This window comes from Garra rufa, chromosome 16, assembly GCF_049309525.1.
Source record: "Garra rufa chromosome 16, GarRuf1.0, whole genome shotgun sequence".
Classification (NCBI taxonomy): Eukaryota; Metazoa; Chordata; class Actinopteri; order Cypriniformes; family Cyprinidae; genus Garra; species Garra rufa.
The window spans coordinates 42,509,470-42,533,123 of record NC_133376.1 but is presented as its reverse complement, the minus strand read 5'-3'; the positions used below and the strand labels follow the sequence as shown (position 1 = coordinate 42,533,123).

The following is a 23,654-nucleotide window of genomic DNA, read 5'->3' as shown; positions in this document are numbered from 1 at the left end:
ATTGCATAGGAATACATTTATATCTTATTATGTTTTTACAGCTTTTTTCTTGTTGCTAGCCTGTTTGTTGTTGTTTATGGTGTAATCACGTTTATTTTTAGTAGAAGCTTTAGGAGTAAAATAACTATTAGATAAAGTCAGTCGATGTGTTTATCTTAAAATAAACAATATTATACAACAATGAGACACTAGCTGTGTGTTATTCCTCACATATTTGACAAAACTTTACAAATTAGCTCTTGTTTACCCGCTCTCTGATAAATAAACTAAAATTAACCAGTGCTAACATCTACATATATATATTTGACTCATTTTATATACATGTTAGTTAAGTGTTGCATTATAATGTTTTTAGAGCATTTTTCTTGCTGCTAGCCTGTTTGTTGTTGTTTATGGGGTGATCGTGTGTTTTTAGTAGAAGCTTTAGGAGTGAAATAACTATTAGCTAAAGTCAGTCAATGTGTTTTTCCTAAAAATAAACAATATTATATAACACTGGGACGCTGAATGTACGTTATTCCTCACATATTTGACAAAAAGCTATAAATTAGCTTTTGTTTACCCGCGCTCCGACACACTAGATGGCGCACTTTATCTGTGGAGCCACATTATTCGGCCACAGAAGAAGACATTTCGATATTACCAGAATGTTTTGGGACATATGTCCAGTTTCTGCACTGGACTGACTGTAGATATAGCTGTTATTGAATCTGATGTGCGTTTGGACGGTGTCGAGCAGCCGTTTTCATGAGAGGCCGCTGAGGCGAGCAGTATGTCGGTGAATTTTGAGGAGAGGAGCGGCGTGATCCCGTGTAAAACAGCATGGGGCTCATGGTACCAGACTATGGAAGAGGTTTTCATCGAAGTCAATGTTCCTCCTGGTACTTCGGCCAAAGAGATCAAGTGCAACATCGGGAGCAAACAGATTGAGCTGCGGGTAAAAGACCAGCTGGTCTTCAAGGTATGGATGAGCATCGAGACTGAGGACCTCAGTTAATATGAGTGTTTATATAAGATCCACACAGGATTATTCTGAGGGATTAGATTATTATAACTACTTGTGGAGAGATTCTTGTAATGTTTTGGGTTACATATAATGTCTATAATACTTATGGTCTTATAACTATCAAACTGTCAAACGATTAATCGCATGCAAAATTAAAGTTTGTTTACATAAAATATATGTGTGTGTTATGTATGTATAAACACACACACACACCCACACATACACGCGTGTAATTTATATTATATTTATACAAACTTTTATTTTGTGTGCGATTAATCATGATTAATCGTTTGACCGTCCTACGTCCATCTAAAAATGATTTGTTGGATGAAAATATGCGTTTCTTAGAATATAAAAAAAACACAAACAATTTGACATTCTATGAAATGCAGTTTTTCATTCACCAAATCACTTTTAAATGGCTGTAGGACTGTCAAACGATTAATCGCGATTAATTGCATGCAAAATAAAAGTTTGTTTACATAAAATATATGTGTGTTATGTAGGGCTGGGCAATTTGGCTTAGAATCAAAATCTCGATTAATTGAACATTTTAACCCGATTACGATTAATGAACGATTATTTTATTTATTAATAAAATTATATTTAATTATATTTATATAATATTTTTTTTTTTTGCCCTCATAGTTCACTGACAAGTTTTGTACAGTAAATATGTTCACATATTACAAGCGAGAGATTTTTGGATGAAGGGTGCATTACTTGATTTTAAAATAATTGAAGGAAACACACACTATCTACTATCTATGATTATTAATTGAACATCAGTGTTGAACAACTGAAATTAAAGCAAGCATTGCTTAAAACGAAAAGTCACATTTTTCTTAAATTAGTGAAAATAAATAACTTGCACTATTGGAAACAAAATAAATAATTTTCAATGTTTTTCATATTAAAAGTAGAAAATAAGCAGTATCTCCTCTAAATAAAATTACCCTTGTATATCCTGTAAATACTTTTTACTGTATAAATACTGTTTAAGCTCTCCATCGACATGTCGGCGGAATAACGGAACGGAGCGCTTGTGTTTTTTAAAGGGAAAGTAATTGAAATAATCTTCCTGGAAAAATTTTAACGATTATAGGTTCTGAATGTCGATTTCGATTATTTTTCGATTAATCGCCCAGCCCTAGTGTTATGTATGTATAAACACACACACACACACACACACACACACACACACACACACACACACACGCACGTGTGTAATTTATATTATGTTTATACACACTTTTATTTTATGTGCGATTAATTGTGATTAATTGCATGCAAAATAAGTTTGTTTACTAAAATATATGTGTGTTATGTATGTATAAACACACACACACACACACACACACACACACACATGTGTGTAATTTATATTATATTTGTACACTTTTATTTTATGTGCGATTAATTGCATGCAAAATAAAAGTTTGTTTACATAAAATATGTTTGTATTATGTATGTATAAACACACACACGCACACACATGTATGTAATTTATATTACATATTATATGATATATTTATATTTCTACACAGACTTTTATTTTGCATTTATCATTTGATTAATCATTTGACAGTCCTACATCTAAAAATGATTTGGTGAATGAAAATGTGCATTTCACAGAATATAAAAAGACACAAACAATTTGACATTTTATGAAATGCATATTTTCATTCACCAAATCATTTTTAGATGGCTTTAGGACTGCCAAAAGATTAATCGCATGCAAAATAAAAGTCTGTGTATAAATATATAATATAATATATAATATAAACTACATACATGTATGTGTGTGTGTGTGTGTGTGTGTTTTATGTAAACAAACTTTTATTTTGCATGCGATTAATCGTTTGATAGTCCTACAGCCATCTAAAAATGATTTGGTGAATGAAAATATGCATTTCATAAAATAAAAAAATAAATAAAAAAATTCTATAAATATTCTATAAAATGCACATTTTCATTCATCAAATCATTTTTAGCTGGCTGTAGGACTGTAAAACAATTAATTACATGCAAAATAAAAGTCTGTGTATAAATATAATATAATTTATAATATAAATTACATACGTGTGTGTGTGTGTGTGTGTGTGTGTGTGTTTAGACATAATAATAAAATAATTTTTTCATTCACCAAATCATTTTTAGCTGGCTGTAGGACTGTCAAACGATTAATTGCGATTAATTGCATGCAAAATAAAAGTCTGTGTATAAATCTAAATACAATACAATATTACATACGTGTGTGTGTGTGTGTGTGTGTGTGTGTTTATACATTCATAATAAACATATCTTTTATGTAAACAAACTTTTATTTTGCATGCTATTAATTAATCGCGATTAATCGTTTGACAAATTGGTGATTAAAAATATAGTGATAAAATATTGGATAATAAAAATATGCATTTCATAGAATGTCAAATTGTGTGTTTTTTATAATGTGTTAAACTATTGCCATAAAAATGTAAAAAGTATTAATAATTAATAATAATAATAATAATAAAAAATTCTACCAACCATACATTACAAATAACTAAAAAATATTAAACATTTTGTAGAACGATCTGTTAATATAATATTACATTTTTATTCGATTCTATGTCAGCATGGGCAAAAAATACATACAGTACTTTTTATGGTTTTGAAAAGTCTCTTAAGCTCACCAAGGCTTATTATTATCAGTGTTAAATAGTAATAATAATCAATAACAATACATGTTTCTTAAACACAAAATCAGCATATTAGAATGATTTCTGCAGGATCATGTGACACTGAAGACTGGAGAAATGATGCTGAAAATTCAGCTTTGATCACAGGAATAAATTACATTTTAACATATTCACATAGCAAATTATTGTAAATGGTAATAATATTTCACAATATTACTGTGTTTTATTTATTTGTGATTAAATAAATGCAGCTTTGGTGAGTAGAAGAGACTTAATTTAAAAAATCATGATGTTTTGACAATTTTGTGTAGTGTACTGTAAGTGTGTTTTTTATATTATAAATATTTATGTAATATATGAGATTTGGGGGCAATATATATTATAAAATATTGATATTGTAACGAGCTTAATAGGAATATCTCAAATTTTAAACGAATTATAGCAAATTTAGTGTCTGCTCAAACAAGGGGAAAAATCACCATACAGAGGACATTATATTTGCTATTAAAGTACATAAAAGTGTCTTTTATTTATTTTAATTTCTGTTTTAGTTTTAGTTATTTTATAGAAGAAAACATGTCACTACTTAAGTTCAATTGCAAATTTGCTTTAAAAAAATGATTAAACGTAAACAATTACCAACAACAACAACAAAAAAGCTAGTTGTCTACATCCATAAATGTGACCCTGGACCACAAAACCAATAGCAATAGTCAAAAGTACATTGTATGGGTCAAAATTATAAATGTTTCTTTTATGCCAAAAATCGTCGGGATATTAAGTAAAGATCATGTTCAATGAAGATATTTTGTGAAGTTACTACCATAAATATAGCAAAACTTAATTTCTGATTAGTAATATGCATTGCAAAGAATTTAATTTGGACAACTTTAAAGGTGATTTTCTTAATATATATATAAATATATTTTTATTTGCACCCTCAGATTCCAGATTTTCCAAATAGTTGTATCTCAGCCAAATATTGTCCAATCCTAACAAACCATACATCAATGGAAAGCTTGTTTATTCTTCTTATGATTGGTTTTGTTGTGCATGGTCTCAAATGTGCTTAATATTAATGTCTGATGTTTTAACAACCAGGTAGAGGAGGTTGTAATAGTTTCTCAGAGGAATTCACATTAAAAAAAAAAAATGAATTTGCTCTTGTCTCAATAGGACTTAACTATTCGTAAAACTAGATTAGGGGCGCCTCAACTAACCCCAGTTACTCTAAAGGACCGTCGTGTTGTTAGGTGACTTTTTGTCATGTAAACCCAACACATCATCCCATTTCAGCCTGGATAAGTGGTGTTAGTGTAATTACTGTCATGCTCCTCTATGGGCCTTGTTTTGCTGGCTGTAGTGAGACACAGTCATGAGAAACGTCCCACTGAGGTACACACTGCTACTGATGCTAATGGAAACCGTCAGCTAAATTCAGTTTTCTGTCGTCTCATAGGGAAAGCTGTTTGGACCCACAGTCAGCGATGAAGCGACATGGACGTTAGGTAAGGCTAAAAGCTATTTGCAAATTCATATCAGAGTAAATAGTGCATGTATCTTTACTTAACTTTTTTTTGTGTCTGTTGTGCCATTCAGAGGACAAAAAGATGATCCTGATAGTTCTGATGAAGTCAAACCGGGAGGCTGGGAACTGCTGGCAGTCTCTCCTGGAAGGCGAGTTTGCGGCGGATGCGTGGGTGCAGGATCAGATGCAGAGGAAGCTGACGCTGGAGAGGTTTCAGAGAGAGGTTCGACAAAACTTCATTACACCCCGAGGGAGTCACTAGCTGCGTTTCCATTGTCCTTTAATTGCTCAAATTGAAATTGCGGAAACTTAAAATGCTCCCATATATGTGACCCTGGAGCACAAAACCAGTCTTAAGTCGCTGGGGTATATTTGTAGCAACAGCCAAAAATACATTGCATGGGTCAAAATTATTGATTTTTCTTTTATGCCAAAAATCATTAAGAAATTCAGTAAAGATCATGTTCCATGAAGATTTTTTGTAAAATTCCTACTATAAATATATCAAAATGTAATTTTTTATTAGTAATATGCATTGTTAAGAACTTAATTTGGACAACTTTAAAGGTGATTTTCTCAGTATTTTGATTTTTTTTGCACCCTCAGATTCCAGATTTTCAAATAGTTGTATCTCGGCCAAATATTGTCCTATCCTAACAAACCATACCATGTATACATCTCAGTTTTGTAAAATCTAATCTTATGACTGGTTTTGTGGTCCAGGGTCACATATATTGTTTTTACTCACATGAGGTGGTTTTTTAGGCAATTCGAATAAGGGATATTTTGCAAAACAGCAAATTTTTTTCACATTCCATTTAAAAATAGCCAAAAATCCCACAAAATACTGCTGTCATGACTTATCGCAAGACGAAAACAATTAAGTTTTAGTCGCATAGCATCGTTTAATGGAAACGCTGTCATTTTGCAATATATTTTAATCAGCATTTATAAAATATCACCAAAGTTTTGCCCAAATCTGTAATGGAAACACAATTTCACTGAAATGTTACCTGAAGGTCTTGAATTGAATGAAATCAGTGACTGTCATTCAAGTTTAGAGTTTTCGGAAGAAGTCATATGTTCACCAAGGCTGCGTTTGTTTGATTAAAAATACAGGAAAACTAAAATTGAGAAATGTTTTGACGATTTCAAATAGCTGTTTTTTATGTTAATATATTGTAAACTAATTTATTGCTGTGATCAAAGTAGAGTTGCACAATATACCAGTACTAAAAAGGCATTGCATTTAGTTTAATTTGACAGAAATATTACTCCATTTAATGTTAGTGCTACTACTACTAATAAAAATAGTACTAAAACAATATTTAAGGAATATTTACCAATAACAAGAAGTGTAAATACACAAAACAGCATTTCTGAGAAAAAAATAATTTTATATATATATATATATATATATATATATATATTTTTTTTTTTTTTTTTTCCCCAATTGGAATCCAGAAAATGAAATGAATGGAAAACCTTTAAGAAATTGTTAAATTTTGTAAGTTTCATGATTTCAATTAATCAGACATGCGTTTTGGTTAGTATCTCTTAATGTAACCATAAAAATAAAAACGGGAAAAACAGAATCCAGAAAATATAAATTAATTTGGAAAAAATATAACAGATTTCATAGGGCCATTTATATATATGTATATATATATCGCCCTATCACCATTAAATATCACCAATAATTATATATAATTATTTATAAAACCCAATTAATCTTATAAGAATTGTTAATATTGAATTCAGAAAATTAATGGGAAACAGATTCACAGAATTTGAATTATAAAAAATAAAATGCATTTCATAGGGCTTTAAAAATGTCATTTTCGTTAAACCTTTAAGAAATTGCAGTTAAATTGTGTTGGTTTCATTATTTCATTAATTAGACATGCTTTTTTATTAATATTTCTTAATGTAACCATTAAAATAGAGTCTAGAAAAATTCAAAATGGTTAAAAAAAAAAAAACAGAATCCAGAAACATTTAAATTTGGAAAAAATAACAGATTTCATAAGGCCCAAAGCATTTAAATAAAATAGAAATTACAATTTGTAACACATCAAACCTTCAGTAAAGACGTTTATAATGTTACAAAAGATTGATATTTTTATACTGTGTCCTTCTTTCCAGCTTTCTATTCATCGAAATTATGGGGAAAAAAAATATTATTATTTATTATATATTTAAAAGATACTGTAAAAAACATTTATAAAAATTATATTTCAAAGTAAAAAAAAAAAAAAAAAATGCTGCCTTGGTGAGGTTTTTAATTTAAATTAATAATAATTTTTTTTTTTTTTTATAGATTTTTTTTAATATAGATATCTTACTCACCCCAAACCTTTGGGCAGTAATGTATATCTTTAATTTAATTTTTTCTATCTCGTTTTCAAACAGAACCCTGGATTTGACTTCAGCGGTGCAGAGATCTCTGGGAACTTTCATGGAGGTGGACCAGATTTCTCCAGCTTGCAAAAATAGGAGGACCACTTTCATTCCTGCACTTGATGTTCGTCTCACTAAATTGCACCAGTTTTTTTCCTGGAGAACATATCCTCCGTTTCTTCCTCTGGAGACTTGAGTTTCAGATATAGGAAGCATATCACAGCAAGTCTGGCTATTCCTGTAAAGCCATAATATATCACAAGCAGCCTTTGAGTGGAGTCTTCATGGTGGTTTTAATTTACAAATGCCAAGTTTTTTTTGTGTAACTGCCACCGCAGTGGTTTCAGAAGACTGTTTGCTCAGCTTCTACTTTGAATTTCAATAAATGGTGTAATTCCAGCACTTCTATTAAATGCCTCTTCTCAAACAGCACAAACGAGCACCAGTTTTACATTTCAACAAGCTTTTATTGAAAGGTTCAACTACATAATTTGGCAGAACACTGCTCTCAACTTCTACATTACAACCAAAACAGAGAAAGAGAGAGTCTCAAATTAAATCTGCTTTATTTGTAGCACTCATTTTTTTCTTTTGTTAGAGTTCAATTTATACCAGGTTTAAAAAAAAACAAATGGTCACGGTTACATAAGACTGTAGTAATCACCAAATGTAAAATGAGCTTCAGCCTGGTCAGTTAGTAATACGGAATTAGCAATTTAGTTCCTTTTAGAGTCATATTAAATCAAGTTAAAACCTGCGTTTCCATAGCCATCATCTTGCATAAGCAGAACGGCATTAATAAAGAAAAGAAAACAAAAAAACATCTCGTTTCATCACCTTGGGTAGGAGTGTGCATTAGGACAGCTGACAACCTAGGGTGGGAGTTAAGGGTTTTGGGCCTGATCTTTTGGTTCCGTTGTTGTCTTGAATCTCAAAACCCTTCTCCCTCCTCTTCCACACAGTGGACTGAGGACCTAGGCGGTTCTATACTTCATTGCTTCAAACAACCGGCACGGTTTGTGCCGATTCAAATGAACATACTGTACACGTGCAAGCCTCACCAGCGAAAGCCAACTTGCTGAAAAAGTCACCCTTGACTAGCAATCAAGACTGAGTGCGGATGTGAAATAAATACAAAATAATGGCAGGAGTCAAAGACTGAGCAAAGAAAATTAAGAAATTAGTGTTGGGTGCCCATAACATATTAGAAAGAGTTCAAATGAAGCATTGAGCCGTTTTAGTTATGGGCGCTCAACACTAATAGTCTTAACAAGCGTATTCAGGAATCGTGGGTAGATGGGCGATTTTGTAGTAGCTGTGCTTCAGCTGTCTTGCGGTTCTACCCGAAATCATCCATCGCAGTCTCTGGCCGTTGGGCTTCAGGCACTTGGTGGTGGCATATTCAGCCAGGCATTTGGCAACAAGCTCTCTCACGCAAACCACGTCTCCAGCTTTAACCTGAAATGCAGAAATCAACCACAAAACATGATAAAGGACTACTGAAAACGTAAGACAGGGTTTGTACAAATACTGTAAAATGAAAAACAGAACTTAGGGACTTGAAACACTACTTGATCTAACTGATCAAGCGATGTCTTCTCAATTAATAAAACAAAGTGGCAAAAAAATTAAGTGAAGCACATGCAAAGCATTACTACGAAAGTATGCTACAGTAAAACTACAGTTAATTTTCTTAAGGGATTTGTATGTGTACACTTTACCTTTTTCCTTATATAATTGTACTGCCTTAACGGTTTAATGTTTTGTAACACTTAAAAACAAATAAATCAAGTTAAAAAGAAATCGCAAACCCACACCGAAGTCCTGATCTGAATCAAATGAATCACAATCAGTGCTTCAAAGTTCCAAACTGAATCGAAAGATTCACAAACCTGCTCTAAAGTTCTTAGTTTTGTTTTATAACTGGTACTGCCTTAATTGTTTGATGTTTTCTACAGTTTAAGAAAAAAAAAAAATATATATATATATATATATATCTCAAGGGGCAACCTCCCGCTCTCTCTATTGAAACCAACACAGAAGTGACTTAAACTGCAATTCATCGACTGGCCGCTAGAGACTGGCTGCAGAAGGGAGTCAGTCCCATTGACTCCCCATGTTAAAATGCCCAACTTCACAGCAGAAAAAAGTATGTTTACAGCCTGGTTCAAAAAATGGTTTTGGTCTATATAGCTAGTTTTGCCCTTCATGTCAACTGTGAGGGGGGTGAATTTTTTTTATAACTCATCCGTTTAAGTTATATTAAGCCTTAAAGTTCTGTATAATTAAGGGCGTGGTCACTTGAGTGACAGGGGGATTGCTGCTGCTGTCACCACTGTCGCGCTCGGCGGGCGTGGTTTCAGCAACAAGCTCCACCCACTTCCCGCCTTTTTGCCCATTTTTGATTATCCGGGAGTGACGCGCGGTGACGCGATTCCAAGATGGCGACGGCCGACTCCCGCCCACTTTAGGCTTGAAAATAGCGCTTCAGAATCCTACGGGTGACGTCACGGATACTACGTCCATATTTTTTACAGTCTATGATATACATACATATATATATATATATATATATATATATATATATATATATAAAATAAAAATATAGCAAATCCTGGAAACAACCGATTCACCATACACCACCCTGAAGTCCCGATCTAAAGCAAAAGTAGGGCTGGGCCAAATGGCCTAAAAATAAAATCCCCGATTTTTTCACCAAAAATTCGATTTACCATTTAAATTGATTTTTTTCCCCCTACTTCTTTTAGCATGTAAAGGAACCCCAGCTTTTCCACAATATATATGGGCAATATACATTGCAACTGCATCAGTGATCGCTTTCCACCAGGCCCCATTCTTATCATACCAGACACAGTAAATGTTAAGACAAATAAATATGAGATGGGAGGAAAATATATACAGTATATATTGCCATGCTTTTCTCTTGCACTTATAACGTATACAAAAATATACAATTTTGAACACAGAAATATAAAAGTAGCCTCATAACTTTAGGAGAAAATCTTAAAAGTAATGCTTAAAACAATCCTAAATTTAGGACTCCTAATTTTTGCTCTAAGAGTATTTCACAAAGCGTTTTAGGACTAAAGCTAGCTCCTAAATCTGCGAAATGTTAGGAGTAGTGGAGAGGACTCCTAAGTCACTAAGATCAAGTCCTACAACTATCCTATAATGGCTGTCTGCCTCGGAACAGAAACATTTTAGAAGCATTGGATGATAATGAGCTTTTCAGAAGGGGCGGTCTTAATTGCAAAGGACTGCTGCAGAATTGCAACAAATAAAAACAACCCCTAACGCCACAGATCAAGGTTTTAACAATCCTCGAATGGCAGCTTCCTATGAATGCAATAAATATTTTAATGAGGCTAAGGATTTTAATCTGCAAAAGCATAACAAGGTTACATGAAAACATTATCGGCAACTTAAAAGTAATGTCCGTTTAGCTGTAGCAGTTGTTTGTCACTTAAATTCTGCAATCTCTGCCTTAATTTACCTGACTTTGCAAAGAATACCAGCGCTTCTCACAGTCATATTTGCTTCTGGGAAAGCTGCATTTATTTGCACACATATATTTTCCCACAAATCTGTTTTAGTTTTTGAGGTTATCCCAACTTTATTTTCACTAACAAGTTGGGTAAGAAGTAAGAGAACGTAAAATTTTATTTTACGTTTACTTGCCTTATTATCACCTATGATTATTCTACCCTGCTAATTAAAAGGCTGTTTATATGCATACGAGGAGCGCACATGAGGCTGAAGATACACGTTTAATTAGCCTGCATTTTAAAATCTTTATTTGAATATTGCAACATTTTTATTTTAAAACCTTTATTTAAATATGATATAATATTGCATGTTGCAATATTTCTATGCATAAATGTCTAACAGAGACCCCTCCCCTATCAGCCAATCATTGTGTGCATAGTTAATAAGCACGTCGACATCATCCATAGTAACAAGGTCAACCCCGCCCTTACTTTTCGCTTAAGACTTCTCTCTATTCCTTAGTAAAAGTTTGTCTCAGCAGCTTAGCGAATAGGTTTTAAGAGAAAACTCTTAGCTGAGAACTTTTAGTGGTAAGATGAAATGTTTTGTGGTTACAGACTCTGATCATGTGTACATAATGTATTGACATTAAACTAGTTTTTAACATGATCATTTTATTCTTACATGTACTTTAATAATATGTTATTAGCCTCAAGATAAATGTTGCAGTGAATAAATGCATATATGTGACCCTGGACCACAAAACCAGTCTTAAGTCGCTGGGGTATATTTGTAGCAATAGCCAAAATACATTGTATGGGTCAAAATTATTGATTTTTTCTTTTATGCCAAAAATCATTAGGAAATTAAGTAAAGATCATGTTCCATGAAGATTTTTTGTAAAATTCCTACTGTAAACCTATCAAAATGTAATTTTTGATTAGTAATATGCATTGCTAAGAACTTAATATGGACAACTTTAAAGGTGATTTTCTCAGTATTTAGATTTTTTTGCACCCTTAGATTTCAGATTTTCAAATAGATGTATCTCGGCCAAATATTGTCCTATCCTAACAAACCATACATCACTAGAAAGCTTATTTATTGAGCTTTCATATGATGTTTACATCTCAGTTTTGTAAAATTTAACCTTATGACTGGTTTTGTGGTCCAGGGTCACATATATGCAAGAATCATTAGTAATATCCAATAGTCTAGTGGTAGAATGTTCATTAGATGAGTTATGCTGATGATACACTGGGCAACTTTTTGAGCAATGTTGCCGGGCAACTTTGGCAAATGGTGCCGTCAATCCCACAACTGATCTAAATTATCCAGATAGAAATGCGTTACCCATTCACAATGGGAAAGTGCCCAAGCAACACTGCGTAAAAAAAGTTGCCGGATAAAATTGCTCCGTGTATCATCAGCCTTAGAGGGTTTCGGTTCTAATCTGCCGTCACGCACTTTTTCCATCCCTTAATAAAATTAAATATGTTCATCTGTGATCCTATATCAGAGACACGTTGTGTATTTTGTTTTGATTTTTAACCGTAATGAGTAATAAGCGAGGGATTGAAGCGCTCGCGTGTGAACACTGAGCACGAGCCGCATTGAGAAAGTTGCGTCGCTAATTAACTTCGCAACGAACATTAAGCATGATTTCAGAAAAAAAAAAAAAAAAAAAAAAAAAACTACAGATTCCAGCGTCAGCACCTTATTCAACAGAAAGGAACGTTTCATCAGCGTTAGGTACGTCCGTGCTGCGAGATGTTCAAAAAAGTGGTGGGACAATATCGAGCTTTGCAAAAAGTGTCCCACTCATCCCACCCATTGTGAATTACGCCTATGAAAATAAGTAATGTGAAACACTAACAAAAGCAATTATGAGAAATATTTTTTTTGCAGCAGTCTTCAACAGTAAAACCAACACAACAGTGTTAAAATGTACAGTTTCACAAACTTTTTTGCAAAAGTTTTCGTCCTTTCCAATACTGGTCACGATGAGTTATTTGCCATCTGACTGAAGCCCAGATGGCTGAAGATGACTGAAGATTTGTCTGTCACTGAAGCCCTGCGGATTGCAAAAGCTGATTCCAAATCATCAGTACTCATCTTACTGGACCTTTCTGCAGCATTTGACACGGTAAATCACCAGATCCTTCTGTCTACCCTCTCATCGTTGGGCATCACAGGGACTTCACTTCGCTGGTTCAAATCCTATCTCTCTGGTAGGTCTTTCAGAGTGGCCTGGGGAGGGGAGGTTTCCAAAACTCATCAACTGGTCACTGGGGTTCCTCAGGGATCAGTTCTTGGACCCCTCCTCTTCTCCATATACACTACATCTCTGGGCCCCATCATACAGGCACATGGCTTCTCCTACCATTGCTATGCTGATGACACACAGCTCTATCTTTCTTTCAAACCAGATGATCCATCAGTAGCTGCAAGGATCTCTGGCTGCCTGGCGGATATCTCTGCATGGATGAAGGAACACCATCTTCAGCTCAATCTAGCTAAAACTGAGCTCCTTGTCTTTCCCGCCACTCCAACTTTACAACATGACTTCTCCATCCAGTTAGGTTCATCAACAATTACCCCATCGACTTCAGCCAGAAATCTTGGTGTAATCTTTGATGACCAATTGACTTTTAAAGAACATATAGCTAAAACTGCTCGATCCTGCAGGTTTGCGTTGCACAACATCAGAAAGATCAGGCCCTTCCTAACAGAGCATGCTGCACAACTCCTTGTCCAGGCCCTGGTCATTTCCAGGCTGGACTATTGCAATGCTCTTTTAGCTGGTCTTCCAGCATGTACAATCAAGCCTCTACAAATGATTCAGAATGCAGCAGCACGGCTCGTCTTCAATGAGCCCAAGAAGGCCCATGTCACACCTCTCTTCATATCCCTGCACTGGCTACCGGTTACAGCACGCATCAAATTCAAGACACTGATGCTGGCCTATAGGACAGCCACCGGCTCATCACCGGCCTACCTCCATTCACTACTACGCATCTACACTCCCTCCAGAAGTCTGAGATCCTCTAGCGAAAGACGCCTTATTGTACCACCACAGAGAGGCATGAAATCACTTTCCAAAACATTCTCCTTCAATGTCCCTGCCTGGTGGAATGATCTTCCCACCCCCATCCGAAACGCTGACTCCATTACTGTCTTCAAGCGACTGCTGAAAACCCATCTTTTTCGACACTATCTGACTATCTGGAAAAAAAAAAAAAAAAAAAAAAAAAAAATTCTCCTCTCTTTCCTGATCTTCCCTTTCTAGCCCGTACTCATCTGACAACGCCTGACATATGGTACTTTTGAGCACTTCCTATGTCGATCTGCCTCCTTAGGATGAATTATTTGTTGTATTCCCAATTGTAAGTCGCTTTGGATAAAAGCGTCTGCTAAATGAATAAATGTAAATGTAAATGTAAATCTGACCATTTCTCTGGTCACGCATTGATGGATTATAGAGATGTTTGTACAGGCGTACCTGTTCAGCCAAAACAGCTTTAAAATTTTTCGTGAGAAATGGGGTGACACACGAACAGTTCACTCGAGAAGCCGTGCACACCGCCACGCGAAATGAGTGATTTCACAAACCCCAAGCGAACTTGCGGACGCGTATAAATCACAGATTTAAAATCAGTCTTTACGTTGCACAGATTTAGGAGCTAGTTTCAGCGCTAAACGCTTTGTGAAACACTCAGTCAGTCTGCTGTACGCCTCCACCCAAACAAGTAAACCTTTTTAGCAGCGGTTTATAGAAATCTTGCAGGAAACTTACAGTCAAACTCTGCTGTAGACCATCCAGAGCCTCTTTCAGAGCAGGAACCGGCTCACACTCATGCTGATCTTCGATCTCCAGGGCCAGAAGCGACAAAGCGAGCAGCGAAGGCTGTAGAGACAGAATTACAGTCAATCTCCAAACACACGTCGACCATTTCGAAAAGGAAAACTGCAGAGCGGTTCGAACAGCTTACCTTGATTTTAGTAAAAGTGAAAGAGCAATGGCAAGCCTTCAACTGAGCCTCGAGCCTCTCAATGTTCAGAATCCGCTTACTGAAAAGAAACAATGGAACTTATTTTAATGTAAGCCTATTAACACAGTTTATTTTCAAGAAATGTACACTACTGTTCAAACGTTTAGGGTCTGTTAAAAAATGTTATATACCAAGGATGCATTAAAGTGATCAAAAATTGTATGCATTTATAAATCGGGGTGCACACAAGTGGACCGCACGCACGGCCAAAATACAGGGTTTCTACAGATATGAACAAGTGAAATTTAAGACTTTTTAAATACCACCTTATATTAACTTACCTAAACCTGTAATAGAAATACACATTACATACAGTATATGTAATATTTAATGTGTTTAATGTAAAAACCTAAATTTCAAAACTAAAATGTCATAATATTTTTACTACTTTCCGTATCAGCAGACAATATTCCACACAATATTTAAAAAAGCAATATTTTTTTCATCAGTGTTCAATTTTAGCATACTTAAATCAGCATTTTTTTTTGTTAAATTTACCTTTATAAATTTCTGTTTTCAAACCTTTTAAATGCATGCATCCCCTTTCATTTCAAATTACTACAATTCAACAATAAATTGTTTAGGGCTGTTACCAGGCAGATTAAATAGTTTACACTGCAAACTTACAAGTGCAATAAATACGTAAATAATGTTATTAGATTAATGTTTCAAATGCATCTATGAATTTAATATAAACCGTCATTAGGTCCGTCAGACCAAAGATATTTTAGCGGTAATGTGATAGAAATATTACAAAATATAGAAATCTGACTTCGAATCTGACTTTAAGGCCTTTTATTAGGAAAACGTTATTTAAGGCATTTTAAAACTTAAGGACCTGCGGACACCCTGAAATAAGAAAATGCGCTTTGTAGATAAGTTCTGAGCGCACATTTGCGTACCAACATGGTTGCAGCTGTTAATGCACAATTACCATTTTAGATCAACAACCTGTAATACTATATAAGATTTCTATTCAAACTAAAAAGCATAATTCTAGACTATTTGCTTGCTGTTTTCAAAGCACTTTGCGAGAACACTCTTTATTAGGAAACGTACATTTACTTGCCAGCAACCCACCAAAATAAAAGCTTGCTAATTTAGGTTTAAAACCATGAAAATTCACAAAAAAAAAAAAAAAAAAAAAAAAAAAAAAGTGTAAATATTATCATTTTAATTTTAGGTTTACTATAAAATAATAGTATTATATTTATTACTCCCTTTTATTTTAAAACATAATAGTATTACCACACTTCATGATTTTGTTTATAGTTTTATTTAAAATGATAACAATAATAAAGTCCTATGATATTATCACTATAATTATTATTTTTATTTTTTTAAATATTATATTTAATGGGTCACACTATGTGTACTGTGAGGACCAAACCAAATCTCCAGGTACTCTTATGAGAACCTGGCTTAAAAAACAACAACAAAAAAACCCTTTTTTGCACCCCTGTTTATAATGCTACAAAAGATTCCTTTCAAATAAATGCTGTTCTTTTCAACTTTCGAATCATCTGTGAATCCTGAAAAATAAAATGCACCACAGTTTCCACAAAAATATTGGGAAGCACAACCGTTTTAAACATCATCTTGAGCAGAAAATCAGCATATGTGACCCTGGACCACAAAACCAGTCATAAGGTTAAATTTGACAAAACTGAGATTTATACATCATATGAAAGCTCAATAAATAAGCTTTCTATTGATGTATGGTTTGTTAGGATAGGACAATATTTGGCTGAGATACATCTATTTGAAATCAGAAATCTGAGGATGCAAAAAAATCAAAAAGACTGAGAAAATCACCTTTAAAGTTGTCCAAATTAGGTTCTTAATGCATATTACAAATCAAAAATTACATTTTGATATGTTTACAGAAGGAATTTTACAAAAAAATCTTCATGGAACATTATCTTTACTTAATTTCCTAATGATTTTTGTCATAAAAGAAAAATCAAAAATTTTGACCCATGCAATGCATTTTTGGCTATTGCTACAAATATACCCCAGCGACTTAAGACTGGTTTTGTGGTCCAGGGTCACATATTAGAATGATTTCTGAAGGATCATGTGACACTAAAGACTGGAGTAATGATAAATTCAGCAAAAAAAAAAAAAAAAAAAAAAAAAAAATTACATTTTAACAGATATTCACATAGAAAACAGTTATTATGAATTGTAATAGTACTTCAAAATTTTACCATGTTTTTGATGATAAATAAAAAAAAAAAAACGCAGCTTTTGTGAGCAGAAGAGACATTTAAATCTTACTAAATCTACACTTTTAAACAGTAGTGGAGTCCAGCTGCTCACCTTTCTGCGTCCACCTGCTCTTGAATGTGAGAGTGAAAGAATCTGAGGAAGTGAAGGACGGTCGGAGCCTTGACTTTCCAGTAGAGCTTTTCCAGAATGATCTTCTCCATCCTCATCATGTCATGAACCGTAAAGCGGCTCTGGCTGATCCTGATGAGGTCACTGGCCAAAGGAACACTCTTCTCCTCTTCTGACGTCTTCACTGCGATGTAGAAGCAGCAGAGACCCACACAGGCCAGATGCTTGGGCTGAATCTGAATGAAAGAAAAACCATCAACAGGAACCCATAAAGAAAACACCTGTGATTCATACAGAGACAGTTGGGTACTAAATATTTAAATTTGACTAAAAAGCGCACACACGCACCTTCATCACAGCCAGGAAACGATCTAGAAGGTTCACAGCGAGGGAGAACGTCTCCGAACTGAAGCCAAAGAATCGCGTCAAGGAGAGAAGTTCTCGGACTTGAAAGTCTCTCAACTTGACGGTCATTCTCAGACCGTTATCCTGAGCGGACTCGATGACTCTGAGTCCACTGAGTTTGGGCTGATATCTGGCTTCTTGGTCCAGAAGAGCTTTGAGCTGGACGGCAAAGGGCAAAGACCCTGCTCCGGTCACCTGGTCAATCATCTGAATAACAACAGCATATAAATATTCAAGTAAAGCACTGTTAAAGATTGCATTGTGCTTAATTATTTCTCCTATGTGCAAATGTAACAATTACATCTAATCTGAATTATGAAATCAGATTCCAAAAATTTTATTTTGAAGAGTAGTTCGCTTTCAGAGCAAAAAAAAAAATTTCACGATGGAGGAAAACATTTCAGGATTTCTCTCCATATAATGGACTTCTATGGTGCCCTTCAGTTTGAACTTCCAAAATGCAGTTTAAATGCAGCTTCAAAGAGCTCTAAATGATTCCAGCCGAGGAAGAAGGGTCTTATCTAGCAAAACCATTGGTTATTTTCTAAAAACTTTTACAATTTATATACTTTTTAACCTCAAATGCTCATCTTGTCTAGCTCTGGGTGTACTCTGTGTAGAGATTAAAAAGTATATAAATTGTACTTTTTTCTTTTTTTTTTTAGACAATAACCTATTGTTTTGCTAGATAAGACCCTTCTTCCTCGGCTGTGATCGTTTAGAGCCATTTGAAGCTGCATTTTGGAAGTTCAAACTCAGGGGCACCATAGAAGTCGATCATATGGAGAGAAATCCTGAAATGTTTTCCTCAAAAAACAACAACAACAACAACAACTTCCTTATGACTGTAGAAAGACATGAACATCTTGGATGATAAGGGAGTTGAGTACATAATCTGTACATTTTTGTTCTGAAAGTGAACTACTCCTTTAAGTACTTTTAATAAGAGGACGTTACATTTTAAAATACTCGTATAAAACTAGTTACTTCATTGATTACATGATGATTGCATAAACACTGCATACAATTCATACCTTTCTAAAATAGTCGATCACTCAGAAGCGTTTCCATTACCCCTTAATTTGCGCTAAATGAAATTGTGAATTGAAAATACCCTTAATGGAAACATCAATTGCGCAAAAGATCCCATATATCGCAAAAACAGTTTACGCTCGCGTGAGGTGGTTTTTCAGGCAAACAACAATTGCCAAGAATTATCACGAGAGGGGAAAAAAATAAAAATGTTTTAGTCGCATATAGGGATGGCGAAAACTAAAAAATTTCTTGACCGACCACCGAGCCTCATTAGCCGGTTGAAACCGGTTAACCGATTAGTTTAAAATATGGTACGCTATTTGAAATAACAGCCATTTCGAGCCGCGCCTGCAATTTCGCAACTCTGTCGCATCTCTCTGCCGCTCTGCCTCCCGCACACACACACACACACACACTGCCACTCACATCACTTTTTAAAAATCCCCTAGGATATTATTTTTGTTGAAATTAAACAAACGAGTAAATTACTATTTAAAAAAAATTGGTTGTTAGTAGGACTAATATTCGTTCGGTGGGTTGGCATTCGATTTTAAATTGAGATTCAATATTCGTTTTTTTTTTCCATACACCTTGCATCCCCCGCAAAACGGTTCTCATTTGCGCTTAAATATGAATGAAGAAGATCAGACTGCTGCGCCACTAACACAGAAACAGCAACAAAAAAAAAAAAAAAAAAAAAAAAAAAAGAGAGAGAGAAATTTAGTAATATTTGAGAGACACTATAAAGTACAGTCGGGCCCACTTAAATGGTTTAAGCAAAACTAGGGCTGTGACTGTCGTAATGACAACTGCGCCTCTGCTTTAAATGCACGCATAGGCTAAAGCTGACCGCAAAGCCCCAGCAAAAATAATTACCATGAATGTGTCGGGGAAAAAGTAGGGAGATATTTGAATTATTTATTAAAAAACTAGTATTTGACACAAAGATGAAGTTGACGATCCTGATGCCATTTGCTCATTGACGCGGCTTTAATACCTAAATGCATATGCATTAGGCCTATAGCTATTGGAAGAGTTTTGTTTTCGATTTGAATTATTTAAATTATTTTTTTTACAGTTTCGGATGATATATTAGTCTTACCTTTATGAGCAAAAATGAAGTTTCACATAGCGCTGGCTGGCGCTTCCATGTTCTGCAAAGCGTGCTTATATCTATGGGTTTTAATTGAAATCGTGATGACTTGGTCGTTACTTTAAAAAACAAAAACTTAAATTTAACAAATAAAAAGTGTTCCAAATATATGTCTAAATTAACTTTATAACCTAAATAAACGAAAATAAATGTAATCACTTTGCTATTAAAAACAGCAGCTGTGCAATGGGGAAGAGAAAGAGAAACAGACCGGTTCCAGTCGGACTCGAGACAGTAAATCTGATGAGCTGTCGGAGAAGGTCCGGGCGAGGTTTTAGTAATGTTTGCAACGAATGTTTCTTAAATAGCCGATTTAACATTCTTATTTAGGCTAGATTCATATTTAAATGTATTATTTATTTGATTTATTTTAGCGTTTTGTAGGCTGATTGTTCACTGACTGAAGTGCTCAAATAAACACGCACGTTTGTTAATAATGTTTGGGCCTCAACATAATATACATAGGCTGTGTATTTTATATAGGCTTATATACACAAACGTTATATATAATGTATATATTTATTTATTTATAAATAATTTAGATATGAATAATTTATTTATATATAAACACCGCGCCATTTTTTTCGTTCTACTTTTATTTAAATAGCCTACCCTTCACGGTGCCAGTAATTACTGTGCTAATTTCTGATTTGGGAGTGATTTGTTTGTTAAAATTTTTTAGGCTACCTTATTAAAAGTATTGCACTTAACAGACCTGTGTGTTTTGTATCACTAGCGCGGTGTCCGTTCATGAAGCGGATAAGCTCTGCCTGCGTGAGGCGCGTCGCATCCAGCAATGTTCTATTACAATTTATTAATTCTGAACGTGTGGTGTGTCCATATTGCACCAAAATGCAACACTGCACTCCCTCGAGTCCACAGCAAAAATCGTTTGGATGAACTGTTCTCGACATAATAAAAATGCAAACAGAAAGACATACAGAGATTCCTGCCTTTATTAGAGAGAAGAATATGTTCAGCCCCTCCCACCGAAGCTTCGAAGCTCAAAAAATGGTATTCGGACCAGCCCTAGTTGTTAGACCGTTGTGTTCTTTTGTGTTGACATGCAGATGTTTGTATAGGCCTATTGGCCCATGTGCGCCGTTGCGCGCAAAGTTTGTATATTTTAAACACTTCCGAGGATAGTGGGGGTCACGAGTCACTGGCACGGTTATTTTGGGGGTCGTGAGCTGAAAAGTTTGGGAATCCCTGGCCTAATAGACTGCAACATGATAAAACCAATGGATAAAACAGGCACCTTCAGAATGCGTAAAAGACGCACCGGCACTTTTTTTTTTTTAACCGACTACCGACAACTTTGACCGGTTAACGTTGATACGGTCAACCACCGGTCAAACGGTCATCGGTTAACATCCCTAGTCGCATAACATCGGTTAATGGAAACGCTGTCATTTTGCAATACTTTTTAATCGACATTCATAAAATATTGCCAAAGTTTTGCGCAAATTCGTAAGGGAAACGAACCTAGTGTCTAAAGACTAGTCATTAGTCAGGTGGCCGATATTGCACAGCATTTGACCGATGATTTACAAAAATCATTTCAAGTAGTGTTTCAACATTGCATCAACTACTGATGAACGCATTCATTTTTATTTGCATTATCTCTTAGTAAATTATTTAACCATGTATTATTTTATACTATTGAAAAGCTTACTCTCAGTTCCTTTACAAAACCCAGTTTGGGAAACCTTGCTGTAATATAATGTTTAATGCACTTCATGTCGTTCATTACAATGAAAGGAATACGTTCCTCTCTACACACTCTTTATATTTTTACATCATTATAGTACAAGATACACTGGTTTAAATTAATGTGATAAGCGAGTTAGGGCAAAAGTAATCTAAAAGTTATTCAATTAACGTTAAATATGTAACGTAGTCTAATGGATTAGGTTACGTTACTTTTGAATCAGTAACGGATTACAACTTGTAAGTAATCTAACGATAATGGCAAAACTATATAATTTCGTATTTTAACATAAAAACTCGTAAAAGTACTTCACAATTTTTCCAAAGACATCCTTTTAATCGCGTTAACCATTTGAGGGAGGTTAAAACAAGTGACCATTTTGTAGGACCCTGAACGCTTTGTGAACGAGGGTCTGAAATACATGCCCAGGCATGTCCCAGCTCACCAAACGGTTAAGCACTTAACTTAATATTTACACGTAAACGGTTTACTCTAAACAAAAATGCTCGTGTTTACAGTTTTCTAACGTTAGTTAGTCTTTGCGTAACGCAATCGCGTAAGTTACGTTAACGTTAAATCTAAAAGACAACATAACTTACATGTGCGTCAGCTGCTGGGCATGTCTGGGCATGTCCACTAACCAATGTTTTACTAGCTTTTAGCTCTGTTAAACCCGTTAACCGTTTGTTTTTGTGTCAGTCGTCTGTATAATAACATGTTTACATCTATATATCCACATATGTACACTTTAAGTTACATTTCAAAGCCATTTATTTGACGCTTTGCGTACGAACGTGACGTTAGTCTTGTGTTCTACGGCGGTGGAGAACATTTGTTAGGCCTGATTGACGATCAGCTTAAAAGAAACATCTAGAAGCTGAAAACCCACACCGTATCATAATAATTAAATTGCGCATTTACATATTAAAACTTAAATATCAATAATAACAATACAACGAATAGCTTACCTTTTGTAGATCTGGTTAAAATCAAAATAGACGCGAGTTTATGAAGTAAAATGCTAAATAAAGTTATTAAAAATAAAAAGAAAGTTCCAAGCATGTAAGTTTAAAGCAATATAACTTCTTCGTCCTGCACACCCCAACCCTTGGCGTCAGGCAATGACGCGCGGGCGTCGTCCATGTTTTATACTCTGAGAAAGTCCATATCCAAACATAGGATCACCTTATTGGGCAGTGCTGACACAGAGCTCCGTCTTTCTAAACGCCTATTGGTTCAGCCTGGTCTGTAAGCTTTGACCACGCCCCACAAGCCAGGGAGAGGCGGGGTTTACGCACTTGGTAGTGCAATGCAATCCAGCAAGTTAGATATTCAGTGTGTTTTTTGTGAGACAAAGTTAAAAAAAAAAACATTTAAAAAGTATTACAAGTATTAAATCACCACTATAACTGCTTTGAAACCTTTAAATGTTACATATTATATTATATTATATTACGTTATATTAATACATTACATTAGATTAAACATCATATTACCAAAGAATACAACAATCTGTGATTAAAAGCCAATGTGTTAATACGAAAACAACTTAAAAACAATTACACAGTCGTATTAAAACTTAAAAACAATAGTATTAGTTAACCCCACATATATACATATATAAATAAACACTTATTAAATAAAGTAGTAAATATTCAGGTAAAGAATTAGGCTACTTTGCTTTATACTGTGCCACTAAATCTGGGAAAATTGCTTACTGTGTCTATGAAGCATGCAAAGTGAGGATTAATGAAGCCACAAAGGAAAAAGAATATAATTATAATACAATATTATTCGGTGTGTTCAATTATATAATTGAATATAACAGAATAATTT

At 34.5% G+C, this 23,654-nt stretch overlaps 2 protein-coding genes across 2 annotated transcripts; one reads left to right on the top strand and one right to left on the bottom strand.

Moving 5' to 3' along the window:
- The first annotated feature begins 631 nt into the window (after window positions 1-631).
- Window positions 632-8,014, top strand: nudcd2 (NudC domain containing 2). The gene is made up of 4 exons (XM_073821237.1): window positions 632-961; window positions 5,147-5,195; window positions 5,287-5,438; window positions 7,628-8,014. The coding sequence occupies exons 1-4, from the start codon at window positions 773-775 to the stop codon at window positions 7,709-7,711; spliced, it is 474 nt and encodes a 157-aa protein (XP_073677338.1). The 5' UTR covers window positions 632-772; the 3' UTR covers window positions 7,712-8,014.
- A 47-nt stretch (window positions 8,015-8,061) lies between these two features.
- ccng1 (cyclin G1) lies at window positions 8,062-22,945 on the bottom strand. Its single transcript, XM_073821236.1, has 6 exons — window positions 22,787-22,945; window positions 17,863-18,126; window positions 17,497-17,750; window positions 15,115-15,193; window positions 14,919-15,029; window positions 8,062-9,073 (listed from the first exon to the last, which is right to left on the bottom strand). Exons 2-6 carry the CDS (start codon window positions 18,124-18,126, stop codon window positions 8,882-8,884), a joined length of 900 nt encoding a protein of 299 aa, XP_073677337.1. The 5' UTR covers window positions 22,787-22,945; the 3' UTR covers window positions 8,062-8,881.
- Window positions 22,946-23,654: the final 709 nt, after the last annotated feature.